General features: G+C 43.7%; 1 protein-coding gene across 3 annotated transcripts in view; it reads right to left on the reverse strand.

Moving 5' to 3' along the window:
* Positions 1-19,952, reverse strand: part of SVEP1 (sushi, von Willebrand factor type A, EGF and pentraxin domain containing 1) — a 131,106-nt gene extending 111,154 nt beyond the window's left edge. For all 3 annotated transcript variants that reach the window (XM_061455121.1, XM_061455120.1, XM_061455122.1), the window contains exons 1-2: positions 19,225-19,952; positions 990-1,245 (exon numbers count right to left, since the gene is read on the reverse strand). In XM_061455121.1, the coding sequence (XP_061311105.1) occupies positions 990-1,245; positions 19,225-19,743 (775 nt within the window). In that variant the 5' untranslated portion in view covers positions 19,744-19,952. The remainder of the gene's footprint in view (positions 1-989; positions 1,246-19,224) is intronic.
* Between the last annotated feature and the right edge of the window lie 2,121 nt (positions 19,953-22,073).

Below are 22,073 nucleotides of genomic sequence, written 5' to 3' on the forward strand. Positions count from 1 at the left end.
CTGAAATCCATGGTGCAAAGATCCTCAAACTTTCTCACCCAGCTTTGTTCTAGACTAACACTGCCAGAATGCAGTCTTACTCCCAAAAGAAGCTGCTGAGACAGCTTCTCCCAGCTTTGGTCAATGCCACCTTTGGTACCAGGAAAGCATTTGGTCATGCCATGTATAACCAGTAGGCCATTATTAAAAACCAAAACACTTTCCTTTGGCACATTCACATTAAACTTTACCTGGAACAAACAGAATGGCAGTAAAGCAACCTATTTATGTAAAAGTCGCATACTTTTAAAGATTACATATGGCAAATAAATGCTAATGGCTATTCTGATACATGTTCTAAGTCTCAAACAAGCAGCATTGGCTTTCAAACGAAGGTCTAGTCATGTGTTTCACTTGCTAATTTAAACTTATTCTAGTTTTCAGGAAGAACTTTTTTTTAGAATACAGTAGTCTAAAAAAGGATAAAACCATAGTCAAAACTTTTCCACCTCTCGCTCTTTCCAGTTTTATTGAATGTATAAGGTCATAAACTGTATTTACCCTTATACAGAGAGGTCTAAATTAGTTCTGAATAGGCTAGCTTCTGTTGCTCTGTAAAATACCAGGAGCTAGTAAGGCTACTCCTAATGGACGTATTAGGTGCCTCTTTTTGACGACAATGTATCTGACTACGAGGTTAACCTATTCAAGTGAAAGTTACACTGGGCCAAGATCATAGTCTGCTCTTTGTGGGCAAAATGAAGATCTGAATGGAAGTATGTATATACCAGTGAGGAGAATTTGGCTCACATTTTGTTGATGATGAGTTAGTCAAACATACAGTTTATCCTTTTACCTGAGCAATGAACCTTTACCTATGCTATAAAGTAAGGGGGGGGGGGAAATAAAAAATCAACACTATATGAAATGCAATTACAAGACGGCACTGGAGATCTTTCTATTCAGACCTCTCTGCTCTCTGTAGACTCCTGAGATTAGTACATTAATACCTTCATGAAGAGCCCTGCGTGCCAGAGCTTCAAACTCAGTAAAACTGTGAAGAAGGTAACAGTGATCTTCTTTCGGATGGGATGCCATGTCATTCAGCTCTCGGATATTCCCCTGCCATATCCCAAAGGTGAAGATCTCCACCCCAAATTCACGCAACGATGCTGCAATTGGTCTTGGGTCTCCCCCATTGGAATATCCATCAGTAATGAGAAATATCACCTTTGTGGCATTTCCACGGGCATGCCGCAGTATTTGCTGGAAAAGAAAATGAAATTGCACACCTCAGCAAAGGGTTAGTGCTGGCTGACCTGCACACTACTTCCTCCATTAACTGGCTCTTTTTATTTGAATTATATGGCTACATTCAGTCCTTGCATGACTACTTAGTGTAACAAAGATCAACACTTGCAAGTAGAGCTTATAATCAGATATGGCCAGCCCCTGTGACCAACTGAAGTGTGGCTCAGTCTGTACAATCACAGAGATCATTATATGATCTGAAATGAGACCCTTTTCACACTGACTGATAAAGTCACTCGTGTCAGACAGCAATGACCTCAACCAGTGCTTTAGGAACTTCTTTCAGACTGCAGTTTGAATAGTTATTACAGACATTGAAAATCTACTGCAAGACTCGTGGGACCGAAGTTCAGATGCTGCCAACTGTCTTAATGCCATGGGAGTGATGTGGATCCTTATCAGCTGCCAGTTTGGTCCATGCTGCTTTTACATTCAGTATATGTATGCCATTTGGTTCCAAACTTGCTTGACCATTCAGGCAGGTGAACACCTCACCAAATCCCACCATGAAAATATGCTGCAAATGGTGGCGCACCCTCTCTCATTATCATGGCTTTCAGTGTGTAATCTGTGGACAAATCCTCTATAGTCTGTAAATGGTAACTAAGAACAAAAATAATTTTATTAGGGATTGTTTTGCTAGGAAAAAGAAGTCACAGATGTATTGGAAAATTTTAGAGACTGATAGATCTATTAGAAAATTTTGCATGAAGAATTAGTCAAAACCATAGACACAAATGCTGGAAACAGCTCTCACACACAATAACAACTTTTTATGTGAGGAATTTATGAGAGGTTAAAATTTCCACTGTGATCATCTGGCCACAGGCCTGCGAATTTTGTAGTTCCACAGGCTCCTTCCCATGATCCCTCTACCATTTCCTTTCTAAAAGTTAAAATCTATTGACTTTCTAGAAAAAAGAGAACAGTGGCTGTGTCATTCTCTTCCCATGTAAGGCACATGGAAAAGTTATTTACCCAGTAACCCCACAAGAAATCTAGTAGTGTATGAATAGAGAGAGAACGCGTCATAGAACATGTACATACATGTGCATGGATATGAAGGAAAAGGTAGTGACACGGAAGAGATTCTGTCAGGAACAGCAGTTCTCAAAAAAAGCATCTCAGGTACCTGAGGTGCCATGCAAAAATGCCTGATAAGGTTTCCTAAGCCGCTCTCTATGAACAGGCTTTAGAAACTGATGGTTAGTTACGAGATTAGTTATAAACAAGATCCTACTCATTGCCAGGCTATTAAACTCTAAATAAAAAAGCAAAAAATTTGAGTATATCTCCTATTAAACAAGTTTCAGAAGAGTGACCATGCACAAGATGACTTGCTTCCCTAAATGCACCCTCAGCCTGCCTCCTACAGTCAGCTACTGAATCTTTACTACCAGCACAACCACATCTGGAAACTGGAAACTGCAGCTGGAACCTGGAAAAATAAGCAGTCCTCAAAATGGTAATTTTATGCATAAAAAACAAACCCCAAAGCTTAACAACAATCATTAGCACCTCCTATGGCATCATGCATTCAAGGATTGAATGTCAAGTCAGAGACAATAGTCATGAAGTTTAACCAGGTAATCAGCTGAAGAAAGAGAAACAAGTGACTAAAAGAACACTCTGTTGTCTTTATTGTGTGCAAACTGCTTGCTCCTAAGAGATCAAAGTCTTTCTATCTGTATCTCCCACCATGGCAACTGTTGTTCTGTTGGTGATACATCTTTGTTTTCTTGCACGTCTGAGATAACAAACATGATCTAACATATTTTAATGTTATCTTACGTTTTGATCCACTAGATTATAAGGCCCACTTCCAATTTATTGCTAAACTTCTGCCAACAATCATTGAGATTGTTGGTTATTTTAACCCCAGCATAGTATTCCCCATTTATCCCCACGGAATTGTGCTCTTCTCCCTTCCAACAGTTTGCCAAGATCCTTTTAGCTTGTTCGGCATGGCCTCAAAAACTGCCTGTGGTTCCCTTCACCCTGCTGCCATCTACAGATTTCATAAGGATCATTCGTTCCAATACTTCACACAAAACATCTGTGATGCAGTAGTGCCCAAGTGAGGACATGCCCACAGATTCCCACCCACTTCATCCTTCCAATTTGACAGTGCTCCTGTGCTAATTACTCTCTGAACATGTTTGGTTTTGGACATAAGCAAAGCACCAGCAAAAATGCGCTGTTAAGATGCTGTGAACTAGAAACCACCCTATGGAGTGACCACTCATAATTAGTCACAGCCTGTAAGAGTGTAAGTATGGGACCACCACCAATCTCGTCCTTGCTGTAAAGCAGGGAATTGTGAAGGGGTACTTTCTCTTTCCTGTAATTTCCAAGTAATTTGCATGCTGACTTTCATCTTGGTAGCATGAAAATTACTACTGTGTTTATTTAAATAATAGATTCTACCATGCCACAAATCAATACAAAAGACCACATTTGACAGATGTTCGAACAATACTCCAAAAATCATGGTATTGTCTGATGAGTAGTAAATGTATTTAAGCCACCCTTAACAAACATGAATTCCAAAAACGGAGACAAACTGAGTTGAGTAGTTTTATTACAAAATCTTTAAGTAAGACTCAATGAGTAAAACTGTCTGACTTTCAGCTCAATCAAAAGCTTACAAGAGCGCAAAGATCCAGCAGAGATTTTACAGCCTTTCTCTGCGAGCCAGACCATATTTCAGGACAATCTGATTTTGATTTGGCATTCACTGATTTCAGGTAGATACTAAACAAAAATAAGCATACACACCATAAATCCAAGAACCGACAATTGGCACCATGGTCTGAAAGACTGCCAAGTAATGTTTTGCTGTTGGGCTTTATTTTATTACTACTTGTATGCAAAACTCAAAGGGAGTGAAACCAAATTCCCTTGCAGACACAAATACCCTTTACAAAGCAAACCTATTTTTCCTCATGTTGCTTAAGTGGAAATCCAGAATAAAGTGAAAAGCCACAATAAGTGGAAAACTCAAGTGAAAAGAATCAGGAAGATGAAGAAAAGGCAAAAGATAACATGAAGACAAATAGCAGGAAAAAAAATACAAATGCTTCACTTGTAAATGCATCCTGAAAGGTATGCTCTAAGACAAGTACCACCACAGGCAGAGCATGTAGTACTATTTATAATTAGCAGATATAATTAATGTATTTAGCATTACTGTGCTCTTTTAAAACAGAATGTAAGCAACTTACATGTCTGTGTAACTTCTTAAGTATTCAGGCTGAAATGCTCCATTCAGGGTATTTGTCTTAAGCTGTTTCAGTGAAAATGCCTTTTATTTCAAAAAGCAAGATGAGTAAAAACATATGTTCCATCCATACTTACTTGGTTTTGGCAACTGCAGCATCTCTGAGCTTTGCAGAAGGAACTTCCAAACTGCAAATCACATTTATAACAAAGGTGGAAAAATAGGTCCCTAATATATGCAAGTTGTGGAACTTGTGTAACTGAGGAAGAAATCACAAGTTGCACAGGACTGAGAGACATAATGGAGATTACCAGTGCAACTCTCTTAAGACCCCACCTATGTTCAGCTTGCTCTAGCAGAAGATTTCAACTCATAATTATGTTGTAACACATACAGAAGGCAGAACAACGCTTAATTTTGGCAGGCTGTGGCTTTGCAATTTCAGGAATATCCTTTCAGCACTGTTTCCCTCTGTGTACTGCACAAAGCTGCATGAACTGCTGATGAAGGTAGTGGACAGCATTACACGTTTTCCTAGTTTTTCAGCAAATGATACTTAGTCAGCAATCAAACTTCTATATTTCCCCTAAATGCAGGGATGCGCCTGTATGGCCAATGAACAAACTAGCTTGAGCCCCAGTAGTCTAGCCAGGACAACACCGATCTTAGAAAGGACTATTTAATTCTAATTAGTAATTTATCAGGGATCTCTGTTTTACAGAAATAGACTGCCACCACTGCCCTCTGAAACTGCTGTGCTGAGTACAGAAACTCCATGTCTTTCTGTGCAACTGAGAAAGGTTCCCTGGAAGTAGACCTCAGGAACAGTAGCTTACCAAGTCCTCTTAAAAAATGCAGGTCATCAGAATAAGTGGGAAGCACCATAAAAAGACCATTTTTGAGTGGCAAACACCCTTAGCTACATGACCTTGAGATAAATCAAGCAGCCAAGAACTTTTCTGTCCTCTGCATCTCAAAGGACAGCCTCTCTGGGGCAGCACTTCTGTCACACACAGGAACAAATTGAGGTGAGAGTGCATGAAGCTGTCTTCCGGCTACCTGAGGACTCAAATATTTGGGCACCAGTGGACCAAGCAGAGAAAAGACAGATGAACAGACAGGATTGCTACGTATTGCCCCTAGGAATCAAAGCAAAGCCACTGAACAGCTTGGCCCTCATCTCTGCTGTATAACAGCAAAGGAAAAGAATAAGGAAAGAAAGAATTCATTCAACATTTTAGAGGGGGAAAAGTAAGACACAAGTCTACTTTTAAATCACCTGTATATGCCTGGTGTTCCACTCAATGTTTTGTTTCCTTCTGTGAAAGCACAGTGACATAAGGGACAGGAGACCATCCAGAGCTGCCAACAACCCAAGTAACAGCCTGCACTGCTCTGCCTCTACTCTCCAGTATTTGTGTAGCATTTCACATCATTTTTGTTTCCTTTAACCCTGACTCACATTCCTGTATTCCAAGACATAGCTCTCCTTCCTTCTCCAGAAAGTCATTTTGAATGCTGTTGGTTTCCCAGCAGAAATTTCACATATTTAAAATGTCTTTTCACTCAACCCCTAAATTTATAAACACAGAGATGGTTTCATATATTTAACCAGTACCCATCAACTTCACAGACTGCATCTGCACAAAGATAAGGCTTTTTCATGACAGGGTTCTGTAGCCCTTTCATAAATTGTCAGGTTCTTCAACAAACAAAGCTTAAAAGCCTACTAAACAGTACTCAGAGGGATCCTGAGGATCTGTTTCTTTGGTATAAATATCCACATCTGCTTCCAATTTTACCACCAAATGAAACTGAGCACCAGCCATAATTCAAGGTGCTAAATGACTTGTTTAATTGAGAAAACAGCTCATTTGGTCCCTACTGTAAAGTAATAATAAAGGATAAGTACAAACAAAACAAAAAATTAACGCTATTGATGATTGCAAAGACATGCATGGGCCACTAGAAACACCTTGTCTTTGACTGGTTTAGTGCTCATTTTCTTGTCTACACTTCTTTCACAGGACTGATAGGTCAGTTTCAGTAATCCTTCCAGATCTTAAATAAAACATTCTTTTCACAATAGCAAAAACTTATTGCCATCTGTATTGTATTCCGTCTCTGTTTAGTGTGTACAAATACCTAGCAGGCTTGCCATTTTCTCTGTGCCAATAATAATCCTTAGAATTAAAAAAAAATGAAGTCTTGTGCAACAAAAAAGTTGTCCTACAAAATCCTCCTCTAGAATTTCACTATGGTAAGGCAAAACAAAATCCTATCAGTACAGTTACAAAACCAGCTAAACATCTATCTTCTGTGGTTTTAATACAGCATTTGTATTCAGGGGATGAGTACCATCCAAGACCAAAGAATTCTTCAACCATTTGTCAGCCACAGCAATGATGTCATCAAAGTTTTCTGTTACTGCCTCAATTACATGCTCTGTATCTAATCTGTAAACATTTGATCTTGTGCCTGACCTCTGTCCTTACCCAGTGTTTCGCTATTAAGGAAGATTTCTGCTATTTGGAACTGGCAATTAATACATTTGTCTAAAGGGAAATAAACCGTGATGTGTTAATCTGTCTCACTTTACAAACTAAGCCTTAGATAACATGAGACAGAGCCAGGATTCTTGCCAGGAGAAACGAGCCTTGAAAGGTTTAAATTGGAACCTAGCTTTCAAAATAACATTATCCGAGCATTCATCACAAAAATTACACTGCTCCTTGTATACCCTGTAGGGAATACACTACCTAAAGGCTACAAAGGGAATGTTATTTGTTATAGCTCACTGCACCTCAGAAGTGAAACAGAAAGCCCTTCATTAAAGAGCCATTCAGCTCTGCTATAATAGTAGACCACTTAAAACTAAATTTGTTTTCACCCTAGGAATTACATAAAACCTACATGCCACAGAATGAATAGAGGGTCAGGATCACCTCTTTCGACCTGCTGGTCACTCTCCTTTTGATGCAGCCCAGGATACAGTTGGCTTTCTGGCCTGCGAGCGCACACTGCTGGCTCATGTTAAGTTTCTCATCAACCAACATCGCTAAGTCCTTCTCTGTGGTGCTGCTCTGAATTTCTCCTCCACCCAGCCTGTAGCTGTGCCTGGGATTGCCCTGACCCAGGTGTAGGACCTTGCACTTGGCTTGGTTGAACTTCATGAGGTTGGCACTGGCCCACCTCACAAGTGTATCAAGGTCCCTCTGGATGGCATTCCTTCCCTCCAGCGTGTCAACCGAACCACAGTTTGGTGTCATCAGCAAAGCTGCTGAGGGTACACTCAATCCCAGCGTCCATGTCACCAACAAAGATGTTGAATAAGATTCCAGCACCAATCCCTGAGGGACACCACTCGTTACTGGTCTCCCGCTGGACATTGAGCCACTGACCACAACTCTTTGCGTGCAGCCATCCAGCCAGTTCTTTATCCACTGAGTATTCTACCTATCAAATTGATGTCTCTCCAATTTAGAGACAAGGATGCCATGTGGGACAGTGTCAAACACTTTGCACAAGTCTAGGTAGATGACATCAACTGCTCTGCCCCTAACCATCAGTTCTGTAGCACCACCACAGGTCACCAAATTGGTCAGGCAGGATTTCCCCTTAGTGAAGCCATGCTGGCTGTCACCAACCACCTCGTTGTTTTTCATGTGCCTTAGCATGGTTTCCAGGAGAATCTGCTCCAAGATTTTGCCAGACACAGGTGAGACTGACTGGTCTGTAGTTCCCTGGGTCTTTCATTTTCACCTTCTTGAAAATGGGGGTTATATTGTTATATTACAGAATATAACTATATATAATACAATGTCATTACTACTAACCTTATATTAAAATGAATAAATTATACCTCATTAGAATCACAGAATCAATTAGGTTAGAAAAGACATGTAAGATTCAGTCCAAGCATTACCCCAGGACTGCCAAGACCATAAATGTCTAAATCATATTACCAAAGGCCTCATCTACATGATTTTTGAACACTTATTAAAAAAACCCTAATGTCTAAAAAAAAACCAACAAACCAACGAGAAATGAGAAATTAATGAAAAATTAATGAAATTTGTTATTGAAAAGAGATTTTGAAATTCATTCTCAATTATGCAAAAAACAGAAAGTTAGAAAAGGATAAAAGAAATTAGAAGCTAATTAATCTCTTAATTTCTCGTGGACAGCTTCAGAAGTGGATCTGCAAGTCACACAGAGAAATAACAGTGTAAATCCTTTTGCAAAGTTCCTTTGCTTTCTTCCTTCCTGCAGGTAAAAAATTCCAAATCTGGCAGGAAATTTTGTGTAAATAGATATTCTGTAAAGAAAAAAAATAATGGGTACTGGGATCAACCATAGTTTTTGGTGGAGACGAGGCATCTTATCACTGAATCCTGAGCAATCCTAAGGAAGCTGGTCATCTCACAAGACTAACGCAAAGTTAGGGGATGACAAATACTGTTCCCCTTAATCATGATACAAATGTTACATAAAAGACCTGGCTATACCTTCTCTGCACTCTCTCTAAAACAGCAAAGCTCTGATTTCACAACCTTTTCTTTTGCTCACTGAACACTGCTACTTTCACTGCCCTGCTCAAGTAAATCTTATCCTCTCTTCAGGTTTTGTGACCTCTTTCAGGAGAGCAACTAAGAAATATTCCACAGTTAGAGGTTTTGGTTTCCAATAGTTACCTTTCACCACTCTCTTCTACACTGTTACACAACTCTAGAGAACCAGCTGTTACCTACATAGATGAAATTAACTAACATAAAAGCTTTCCTTGACTACTCCCATAGCAGGAACTGCACTTGTAATTCAGGAAAAACATGTATCTATAGAATCAATCCGGATATTTAAATAGTACTACATGTAATAGGTTGTTGAAGACAACAAGAAGTTAAAAAAAAAAGTTATCAAAATACACCTATTTCATGTTAGGCTGGTATTACAATGATCTTCACTTCAGTTAAATAATGTACTAGCTCTACCAATTTTATTCTCATGATTAATTTATTCAACAATTGGTGGGTAATCAAAATCATTTCCTTAATCTATGCATGTATCTTTTAATCTTTCCTATCCTTCTCATCCCCTCTATCTTCAACCTTCATCTCCTCCTTCACAGCGTCACCCTCTCAGCATGTAGTTATCTTCCACTTGTCTTTTATCCTTTTCTAACTTTCTGTGTGTTTTTTGCATAATTGAGAATGAACTTCCCAATCTCTTGTCAATAACAAATGCAAGAATGCTAGTACGTTTTTGTGGTTTTTCTCAGGCACAAAACTTACCTTCTAAGCATTGCTAAGTAGATGCTGTGAGCATCTGAGTGGATGCTCACTAGGTATGACCTGAGTAAGTCTCACAGCTCAGTCAAACATCCTCACTCTACAAATCAAAGCACAGAGGTATAAACGTCAGGCATGTTTATGGCCAGGAAACATAGGGACATTTCATCTGAGGAAAGGCTGACAGATCTTGCATTGTTCAACCTGAAAAAAAGAAGGCTTGAGGTCCTTTTATCCATGACATAAATACTTAATGAGGAGGGAAGCAAAGAAGACAGATCCAGATTCTTCTAATTAGTAGCATGAGGGAAGAGGAACAAACTGAAATACTGTAAATGCCACTTAAACAGAAGAAACAAGGGTGATCAATCACTGAACCTAGGATTCCTGGAGATGCTGTGGTATCTCCATACCTGGAGATAGATACTCATATCGCAACTGCACACAGTCCTCAGCAATCTGATCTTGCAGATTCACTTTGAGCAGGGGGGTTGGACCAGATGGTCTTCGGAGGTGCCTTTCACTGATTCTATATTTCTGTGATATGGGAGGCACGTATTTGACTTCCGCTTCTTACTATTTATTATTAACCTAAATTTTGCCTCTTTCTGCAAATCAATCAGCACAGATACTGCTTGTACTGCATGTACTACATTTTCAATGCTTTAAGTACTGACGCACAGTTGAAAAGTGCCATTTCATGCATTTTGTATGTTTGAAAAATAAGTAAATCCTTCTTACCTCAGAGACCAAAGCTGCGCACTCCAAGTCTAAGAAAATCATCTTCACATTGCACAAAGACTGTTTCTTTCCTCCATCATCAAGAAAAAACCTAACACAACCCAAAACCATTGCCTTTGCAATGACAGGAGCTACTACACAGAATTTTGACCTACACACTTGTTTCACGCAAGTGCCAGGAATGTTGGATCTGATGGCCTGAAATTAGGTGGCATGAAGTTTTGAGCATGGAGAGTCTGGAACAAACAGAATGCACCTTGTTTCCACGAAACAATTAATATGCGTATCTTTCCATTTATATATTTATATATATATTCATAATCTTCTGTTACTCTGAGGTCTTCTAAGCAGGACATTATAAGACAAGGTGTGCTATGTACATAGCCATTTCCTCAGTTCTTAGTGCTGTACAACCTTTTAACAAGTGTATCAGCACTTTGAAAAGTTGCTGGAAGCCTCATATGCTGCTATGCTCTGTGCTGTGTTCAAAATATTTTTGCTAATAGATCTCAGTTTGATTTCAAAAATTAAAAATTCTAGTTTTCTTTGTGTGTGATCAATTCCCATTGTTAATATAACCAAGATGTTACTTGAGTTCTCTAGTACTGCTCTGGTCTTCTGATAATAATAAAAAAAGGACTCAAAAATATTTTACTGAATACGTAATTAATCTTCATGCATTTTCAGACAGAGCACTCACACCACTATTTATTACTGCATCTGCCAAATATTTGTTTCTTTTGTGTTTGTTTTAAACATTCATTACTTTAAAAAAGCGGGGAAAAAAGCTGAGCAGAGTAATTAATTCCAGAAGGAGAAACACAATTCATGACCTGGCCCATCTACTTCCAGCTCTCACTGCTCAATTATCTTCTGAATATCTTCTTTTGCTCCAGGACTGCTACAGCAGTCACTGATAAGAGCTGTCCCAGACCAGTTGGGGGGGGGGTGGGGGGTGTGGAAGTGTTTGGGATTGAAACAGGACAGACAATTGGGCTCATTGCTTCACTATTTACACTGCATGGGCTCATCAGAGCGCCACAGCTCTGAATGTTAAAACTTTGATTCAAGGAGGTTCTTCATCTTCCTGCCTGAGGTTACCAGAAAGACCCTGAACCAGAGGGAACATCATAGTAATAACAGGAGTTTTTGTTTTGGATTGTGGTAACATGGGAGAGAACTAAGTAGCTCAAAGACTTGAACAGGGTCATGGTCATCTGAAGAGCCAACTGTTGGTAAAGAAAATGGTACTTTCAATTTCTGCACCTAGAACAGTCAGAAAATTCTGAGCATCACAAACATTCTGCCTCGCCTGTAAAATCTAACTTTCAAATTCCAGTAAAAAAGTGGAACTCAACGACAAAGCATAAAAATATGTCAGAGAACACACAAAATATAATGCATACAGAATATTAATGCTGAAGTTCATGTCAGGAAATACTGCTAAATATGATGTATTGTGCTGGAAAGTTCTTCCTTCTGCTGTCTAAAACCACATACATCTTTGAATTCTGCTGATCAAACTCACAGTAGTGCAACAAGCAATAAATATTGAAGAACAGAAAAAAAGAACTGTAAGTTCTTTTGTGGGCTGATTTGCCATTCTTAGAGCCACCAAGTTGCATGACCAAACTCCTTGGCCAGCAGTTGTGCAAGAGTGTAAGTATGGTAAGTATGAGCCAGATTTTAGTAAGCCATAAACTTTGCATTAAAATATTGTACACCATTCCATTTGATAACAATTCTTTTTATACAACATTTTGCACTGCTGATACTTATCCCTACTGCTAGTATGAACACATTGTTAGAGTATATTCAAGGTATAAAAACCGTGGTCTGGGAGGGCACACAGTCCAAAGTGTTAAAGGGTACTGACAAGTGACTTTTTCAAGCCATGAAAAACAATTCTTTAAAAAGCAATGAAGAACAGAACACTCACTAGTACATTCTGCCTTTTTTTGATTGGAGCTATCATGTTTATTGCTTTTAGGGATACTGGATAAGGAAGAACATGGAGAATAAAGGAGAGGAAGCAGGTTTTTAATTCAGGGTCTAGTGTCAGGCAGTGTACCTATGCATCTGCAGCTTCCTACATACTCAACAGAGGGGGGAACATTGGAGTAAAGGGTTTCAGCACACCTAAATCAGAACTGCCCTACAGAGGCACTGCACATGGAGACAACCCTACTAATGGTCTCTACTGGGATACAGGCTCCCAAAATGACGTTCTTCAGCCTGTGTCTGAAGCCAGGCTGTTGCTCTTTTGTACTTCACACTCATGAACCCAGTTTGTCCTGTTCAACTGATGAGGCAGAAGGGTAGGTAGCAATATCCTGCAGTGCTTGTTGCAAGACATGCATTTTAGCATTTGAAAACCAAATTATGGTTAAGTTAAAGGTAAGATAATAAATGAGTAATCTGCTAAATACCAGACCTCCAAATCACACACTTCTTCTTAGACCAAAATGCAGGACAGAAGTTTTGGAGCACAAACAGATCAATTTCCAAAGAATAAGTTTTTAACCAAAGAAAACATTATCCCTGCTTACCCCAAGTATGATGCTACACAGAACACTTTCTGCCTGTCCTGGCCAAAAAGCCATATAAAAAATGAACTACTTAATAACTTTTTGAAGTAGCCCCATTTCAGGCTAGGTCTAAAGACAATGAACAATGTGCAGATGTGTATCTTGCCTCTGACCCTACTGTATTAGTCTTGTGAGCAAATCCTATGCAGGACTGCAATATGCAGGACAAGTACTTTTCACAAACACTACACTGATTGAAGTGGCGATTTACAGCTGACGCTAATGATGGCTAACAGGAACTCCACTCTCAATTTGTTCTGTAATCATCAACTACCAGGTCTGCAATTTCAAAGGTGACCACAGAGGTAAACCAGGTTGACTTCAGCTTTTTTCACTGTAATCTCTAATACAGACTCCAAGGCCATATCAGAACTTGGAGAGGCACACTGCTGTCAACTAGTCCGCTAACTCTAACTAACCTAAGCCATCACCAGATATTTAGAGCACAATGCCAGAGACAGGCCAGAATCTGCTGCTCTCTCATTACTAGCTGCTGATTTTGCAGAAGTCATAGAAATAAAAATCCATACACACATTCTGGATAAACAGACAACATACATGACTTTAAATGCTCATCTTGTCAATAACAGGATAGTACTTTCCTCAAATAAAAAATTTAAACCACTCATATGTTACGAAAAGGATTTTCAATTTCCGTTGCTTCAACTACTTTTTGTTTTAATTTCAAAATGAGATTCTGAATCTGAAAATGCATTGAAATCAAAAGCCAATTATCCTAGGGGGTAACAATGCTGCATCTTGTACTTTCTGTTTTTTTTACATAAAGAAGAAACATAGCCACCATTACTTACTTAAACAAGCATTAAATAAGCATTAGAACTGTTTATCCTAAACTGATATGTGCTTACATTCTTTTGACGGCCTTTTTTTTTTCCATGTTTGTTAACTGGATGACAACAGAACACTGAATTTGACATGCTGACTGGCCATTTCTCATGCTACCTAAAGATCATATTAGATACAAACCCCAGATTGTTCATGAAATGCATCACCTGATTGTGTAGGTGCCGTGACAGACCTCACACTTACACACACCACTGACTTCAGTGAAGATGAATTACAAAAGCAAAATGCCCAGCTTTTTAATGCAACAATAATTACCAAAACACAGAGCAAGTCTACTCAGCTACTGTTTTGCCAAGCTGTTCAGAACAATGGATTTGTCTCTTTAAGGATGGCTGTATACCACCTCTGACTTCAGCTCAACAGCAGTGCACACCTACAACTTCCAAGTTAGTTCTTAAAAGAAATACTTCCCATTTTACTTCCAATGGAAGACAGAAAAAAGCCTGTCTTAGAAGCAAGGCTATGATTATTTTGTCAAGAGGCTGCCACAAAAGGTAGTTTAAATAATTTCTGTTTTCATCTTTTCTAGCCACATCAGTGCAGCTATAGGATGTTTAAATTGTCCATCAGTAAAGACGGCACATCAACAGTGGCGCATATGTAACTGTGACTCTTGGGTGCTAAGACAAGAACACACCATTAAACTTCCACCACTGTATGGTAATCCATCTTCTCTATTTCACAATGGAAGGGGCAATAAACGCACATCCCTCCCACAAGGCCCAGCTGGTGCTGTTAGCAGTGATTATCTTTCAGGATCAGGAGCTCCAATCCAGGTACCTACAGCAGAGAAATTCAGCACTTCACACTACTGAGCTCTTCAGGCTTTAGATGCTTTCATTAATCAACCAGCAGCAGAAACACTTGCTCAGACCTGTTTGTACTTTCTTCAATTCTACTTCAGTTCTTCCTCGCTGTCACAACAGCTCTGCACCATTCCATAATGCAATAAGCAATCTGCCTAACATGAACTGCATGTAGTCTGTGCTGTCCCACCAACTCACTATGTGAGAAAAACATGAAGCCAAAGAGTTTTGAATGAGTGAGCTTAGTTCTTTTCCCCTTTCTTAGACTGCATTCATGTGCCTTAAAAAAAAGACATAAGCTCTTGCTAGCTCAAGTGTGGCAAGAACTCCCAAATGGGGTCACAAACCTGAACACTGGTAGCAGTTCGCCTTCCTCATCAAGGTGCTGTGAGTTGCCATTGTCTCTCGTAGTACATCCTTAATATTTCTGTGCACATTATACAATTTGTCTTTAATCTCCTGGATAGGAATGTCACAGTGTGGTCCACGGGGCAAAGATAAGCATGGAACGTTGTGGCAAAACACAGAAACTGCAATAAACCTCTCTGAGAAGCACCTCTGGAGAGGACGCAAGACTGCACTGCCAAGGAGAACCCCCTTGCTTTTTGAAAGATGGACATTACATGGATGTGCACCATCTTGTCAAACTGAGTAGCTCTGCTTTTAGCATGGTGTTAAATGAATGGCTTTGCTGCCACAGGTTCTGAGACAGTAACTGCTGAGTAAATCTTGCTCCTGTTCACTGATGTTCCCAGATCACCCACTGACTGGCCTGATGACCCTGCAGAACTCACTTATCTCTCTGCTGCTGTAATTTCCATAGAACTGTCACAGAGTTGAATTAATCACTTTGAGACCTACCAATGAAGAGTGCTGCATGACAGTTGAAGTGCTGGGATTATTCTAACAATGCACTTTCCTTCATTTTCTGTTACTACAACACATAACTGATACTATTTTGTAAAGTTTGTCACGCTTTGCAGATACTTTTGGTTTTGGAAAAGAAGTAGAATCCTGTTTAGAAGCAGAAAAAGAAAACCACATTAAAGTGTAATGAGAAAAAAAGAGACCTTTCAGGAAAGTACAAGAAGAAATAAATAGAGTTGTACTGAAAGACAGTCGAAAACAAAGGACAGCAGTGTAAGAGTCCAGAGGGAACAACAACTTTTTTATTCCAATAGTAGTATTTTAAACTTAAACCAGTCATTTTCTAGTGTCTAGAAAGAAAAGTATTCCCTGAAGCTGTAACTTGTCTAACATGAAGACATACTGAACTAAGCCACAGTCCAGTGTCTTTAACCAAGAACCAGCAAACACCCTGAAATTTAAACTTGTCATTCTATCTCAACCCTCCCTGCTACCATGCAAATATTCTTCTTCCCACATTCTTAAAGAGACCACAGTGTAAAATGGCAGTGATGCTGTTGTGGCCGCAATGTCTAACTGGGTTCATAAAACTGAAATCATAGGTTTCTGAAGGGAATTTTTCTTTATTCCATTTCAAAGATATGATTAGTCAAGACTCCATATCAAGAAAACAGTATTTCTTGTGTTTTGTCTGTAATGGTTACTTTTAACTTCTATCATTAACTTTTTCACACAGCACCCCTGGGATGGATCTATATTAAAACCTGACTTCACAGTGGAACATCTAATCCAGGGATGTGTTTTGCTAAAGCAGGTTTTCCATGGGTAACTCTGAGCACATGAGACAATGGTCTTGCTTTTCCTTGCCAAATGTGAAGAAGCGAATAACCTTTGCCAATTTCATATGCCCAGGACTGACACACCTCTTGCAGTCTCACTCATCAACTCCAAGTGAGAGAACATAAGATGTTTCAAGAGATGTACGCCCAATGCTCAGCTACAGGTCACTAACCGAAATTAAACATAACAGAAATCTGCTTTGGGAATGCTCCTGAAGGCCAAATGGCAAGGGGCAGCCCAGTTCAGCCTTGTAAGAAAACTTCCAGAGTAGACTGGCTGTCCACAAGCCATCTATTGGGAAACCCTCCAGCATGCTCAAGTGCCAACACATGCTCAGGAGCTGTCGAGCCCAAATTTGTGCCATGGGATGGTATAACAACTTAACACTACAGTTAATTGTGTTCCAGTTTCTGGCAACATTCCTGGACATGCTACTATTAATTGGTATAGTGCACAAAGCTTAAGGGCACCTTTGTCAGTCATCAGCAATTAAAATAGTCACCTGGCATCAGTGTGTAGATGTGTCTGATTGCTGACAGCTATCAGGCACCCAAGTCCCCCTGCCAAGAAACAAGGCAGACATTTCAGATGCCAGACCTGACTCATATATATCACTTCTGAAATCGGGACATTGGCTCCATGCTCCTTACAGGAGTGAATTTCACACATTTTTTTGCAAGGGCAGCAGAAAACATGGGAGCCGCAGACAAAGATGGCACAGTAAGACAGTGACTAGTTGCCCTGACCAGACTATTCTACATCCCACACACCATTCCACATTCCACCATACACCCCTTGACACTGACCACCCTCGCACGGCATGCAGAGCCACACTCCCATCCCACACCTGCACCTCACTGTGCATCAAGCCACTATGCCTCCCAGTCCTATGCACCACATACCGTGCTGTGCCTCCCCTCACCGCTCAGAGCTGGTCACTGCGCACCCTGCACCTCACTGCACTGCACCACACCACCAGCCCCTCACCTCACCCAGCACACACCTCCCTGCTCCACCAGCCCCTCACACCTCACCCAGCACACACCTCCCTGCTCCACCAGCCCCTCACACCTCACCCAGCACACACCTCCCTGCTCCCCCAGCCCCTCACACCTCACCCAGCACACACCTCCCTGCTCCACCAGCCCCTCACACCTCACCCAGCACACACCTCACTGTTCCACCAGCCCCTCACACCTCACCCAGCACACACCTCCCTGCTCCACCAGCCCCTCACACCTCACCCAGCACACACCTCCCTGCTCCCCCAGCCCCTCACACCTCACCCAGCACACACCTCCCTGCTCCACCAGCCCCTCACACCTCACCCAGCACACACCTCCCTGCTCCACCAGCCCCTCACCTCACCCCAGCACACACCTCACTGTTCCACCAGCCCCTCACACCTCACCCAGCACACACCTCCCTGCTCCACCAGCCCCTCACACCTCACCCAGCACACACCTCACTGTTCCACCAGCCCCTCACACCTCACCCAGCACACACCTCCCTGCTCCACCAGCCCCTCACACCTCACCCAGCACACACCTCCCTGCTCCCCCAGCCCCTCACACCTCACCCAGCACACACCTCCCTGCTCCACCAGCCCCTCACACCTCACCCAGCACACACCTCCCTGCTCCACCAGCCCCTCACACCTCACCCAGCACACACCTCCCTGCTCCACCAGCCCCTCACCTCACCCAGCACACACCTCACTGTTCCACCAGCCCCTCACACCTCACCCAGCACACACCTCCCTGCTCCCCCAGCCCCTCACACCTCACCCAGCACACACCTCCCTGCTCCACCAGCCCCTCACACCTCACCCAGCACACACCTCCCTGCTCCACCAGCCCCTCACACCTCACCCAGCACACACCTCCCTGCTCCACCAGCCCCTCACACCTCACCCCAGCACACACCTCCCTGCTCCACCAGCCCCTCACACCTCACCCAGCACACACCTCACTGCTCCACCAGCCCCTCACACCTCACCCAGCACACACCTCCCTGCTCCACCAGCCCCTCACACCTCACCCAGCACACACCTCCCTGCTCCACCAGCCCCTCACACCTCACCCAGCACACACCTCCCTGCTCCACCAGCCCCTCACACCTCACCCCAGCACACACCTCCCTGCTCCACCAGCCCCTCACACCTCACCCAGCACACACCTCACTGCTCCACCAGCCCCTCACACCTCACCCAGCACACACCTCCCTGCTCCACCAGCCCCTCACCTCACCCAGCACACACCTCCCTGCTCCACCAGCCCCTCACACCTCACCCAGCACACACCTCCCTGCTCCACCAGCCCCTCACACCTCACCCAGCACACACCTCCCTGCTCCACCAGCCCCTCACCTCACCCCAGCACACACCTCAATGCTCCACCAGCCCCTCACACCTCACCCAGCACACACCTCCCTGCTCCACCAGCCCCTCACACCTCACCCAGCACACACCTCCCTGCTCCACCAGCCCCTCACCTCACCCCAGCACACACCTCACTGTTCCACCAGCCCCTCACACCTCACCCAGCACACACCTCCCTGCTCCACCAGCCCCTCACACCTCACCCAGCACACACCTCCCTGCTCCACCAGCCCCTCACCTCACCCCAGCACACACCTCCTTGCTCCACCAGCACCCCTAGCCTGACGCCCCCCCCTCGCCCGCCCGCCCGCCCGCCCGCCCGCGGCTCGCGGCTCACCGCCGCCTGCTGGAAGGCGCCCTTGGTGTAGGTGCCGCCGCCGCGGTAGGCGATGGCAGGGATCTCGCGCCCCAGCAGGGCGCACTTGTGCTGCTGCGGCCGCCGCCGCGAGATGTAGTCCACGCGGGGCACCACGTTGCTGCGCGAGGAGAAGGTGACGATGGCGACGCGCGTGGCCGCGGGCACCACGGGGAAGTCGGAGAGCAGCTTCTTGACGAAGCGCAGCTCGCTGAGGAAGTTGGCCGGCCCCACGCTCGACGACTCGTCCACCAGGAACACCAGCTCCAGCCGCCCGCTGCGCGCCCGCAGCCGCCGCACCTGGCGCTTGAAGGCGCGGCCCAGCTTCTCCACTTTGCTCTCCGTCGTGTCGGGCAGCGGCAGCCCCGCCAGAGCGGGAGAGGCGAGGCTGGGGACGCGGAAGGGGGCGCCCGCAGGGCCGCCCGCCTGGCCCTGCGGCGCGGACGGCGACAACGACAGCGACAGCCCCCCCAGGCAGCACAGAGCCACCAGGGGCCACATCGCGGGGTGGCGGGCGCGAGGACACGCCGGCAGCAGCGGGAGCAGAGCGGCCAGTCGCCCTCTGACGCCCCACCTCCTCTCCGCTCTCCTCGGAGGGGCGGCCTGCCTCCCGCCAGCCTCCGCAGGTACCCGCGTCCTTTAATCCCACCGCGGGCCTCCCCCAAGGCTGAGGCGCTGCCCCTCGCACGCCCCTCTCCCGGCTGCCCCCCCTCGGCTTTCGGTAACAAGTCCCCCTCCGCTCCTTCCCCGCCTCCGCGTCCCGCCCCAGCGGGTCCCGCACGGCTGGCGGGGCACAGGCCGTCCCCCGGGTGGGAGGGGGGTGGCGGTCACTGGAAACACTCCGAGCCGGAGCGGTGTCGGGCTCCGGATAACGGGGAAAAGCAGGACACCCCCCCCCCCCCTCCACAAAAGCGAGGAGAACCTTACACACACCCCCCCCCCCCCCCGGCGTGGAGCTGGAGCTGCTGCTCGCAGGGACGGAGCGAGGGCTTGCGATGACACGTGCTGCTGCGTTAGTCGTGGTGAATTCAGAGCTTTGTTTTGCGGGGAGGATGCGCTTTCGGCTGGTTGGTGTGCTCTGGTCCCGCGCCTGGCGCTGTCACGGTCTTCCTCTCTTGTTCAAGGGGACACTTATCCGCCTGTGGACTCAGTTTATCAGCTTTGAAGATGTAGCAGTACCTCACTGATGTGCGGTCTCACTAAGCGATGTCAAGGTCTCTGGGTACATGGCGTGAGTGTGGGCAAGGGGCTGTGTGTGAAAGGCAGGGACAGCACCTGCATGCGTACATCTATGTGGGTATGTACATATAAACATATATGCATGGATGTACCGACAATGACAATAATCTTCTGTGCTTGTTATGAAGTATTCCCGGTAGCCAAGTGTGAGATGGCAAGCCATTGTTTGGAAGGGTTCCCATGGTTTCTTGTTGTCTGTGGATCATGTTGGGAAAGAGACCTCCTGCCCAAATTCAGAACCCACTTTCCCTTCAACCAATCTCTCTAAAGATTTAATTCTTCAGACTGTTATGAAGCAATAACTTGGGTTAATTTTACCACTGGTTTAGTATTATACAGTCCTCAAGCTAATCAACTCCATTTCCAGAAGTAACTCAGAAAAACTCATTTGGGAATGTAAACCTGTTTATTGCAGGTTTTGCCTTTCATTGGCACTTTTCCTTCCTTTCTTAATTTTCTAGTTCTCATCTCTGCTTTGGTGTGCTTTTGTTGACATTTCACAGTGCCATGGAATACCACAGGTACATTGGTGCATTTGCAAGTCAAACCCCACATTTACGTTTAATTGAATTATTTACTCTTTTTTCACTGGGGTGTCCCTGGTGGAAAATTGATCCAATATCATCCCTTTGACTTTCCAGCAATACTCTAAATTCCAGTGCAAATAACAGCAGACTAAGTGACAGAAGATATTATTTAATTAGGGAAATGGTGCATTTAATATATGTTTCTAATGTGTTTTTACTTGGATGTAGTAGTTTTAGTGCTTCATAAAAGTCTGTTTCTTAGGTATACATTTGCCACTTAGTGCTTGAAGAAAAGATAGCAATCAAACACGGAGGCATATGTGGAAAGTAGTTTTGGTACTGAAGGATATGCAGCTGATGAGGGGAATCAGTTAAATATTCATGTGACAGTGAAATAACGCTACAGCATCCCTCTTGCGTTAATCTACAGACTTTCTGTCTTGAAAAGGGTAACTGAAAGTTTCTACAACCACCAAAATCTTCAGCAAGTTGATTTGTGCTGTTGGTCTTTGGAGGATTAAACAAATGATGCTGCAATTGCATTCACTGTGGTCTTAGTCACACCACTAGCATACCTCAGAGAGCTCTTTGCCTTTTATTAGGCTAGAAACCATGTCAGTCTTTGTACAGACCAGAGTGGAAGAGTGGAAAACTATAAACAAGAAGAGGAGGTGGAAGTGAGAGAAATGTCTGGTTTCTGCAAGGCACTCCTAAGTGATGGGGATCATTGCAGGTACATTGTGCTACTGTTACTCCTTAGTGTTGAGGTAATTGAAAGTATTCTTCTGTTGGTTTAGTTTATTTGAAAGCTACTGTCAGTTCCCTTGGTTGCCCCATATTTTCCTTAGACCAGATTTAGGTTTATAAATGTCACACATTTTAGGACTCAGAAGCAAAGGAAAGGAGGATGAACTCAAAGCATTTTTATCAAAGGAAGAACAATTCATGTCAATGGCCAGTTTTCATAGGCACCTCCTGCATTAGAATCAGAGAATCATAGAATAGTTAGGATTGGAAAGGACCTCAAGATCATCAAGTTCCAACCCCCTGCCACAGGGACACCTC

This window comes from Pezoporus flaviventris, unplaced genomic scaffold, assembly GCF_033815535.1.
Source record: "Pezoporus flaviventris isolate CSIRO_AGI_PZ_B2104156 unplaced genomic scaffold, CSIRO_AGI_Pfla_v1 ptg000018l, whole genome shotgun sequence".
NCBI lineage: Eukaryota > Metazoa > Chordata > Aves > Psittaciformes > Psittacidae > Pezoporus > Pezoporus flaviventris.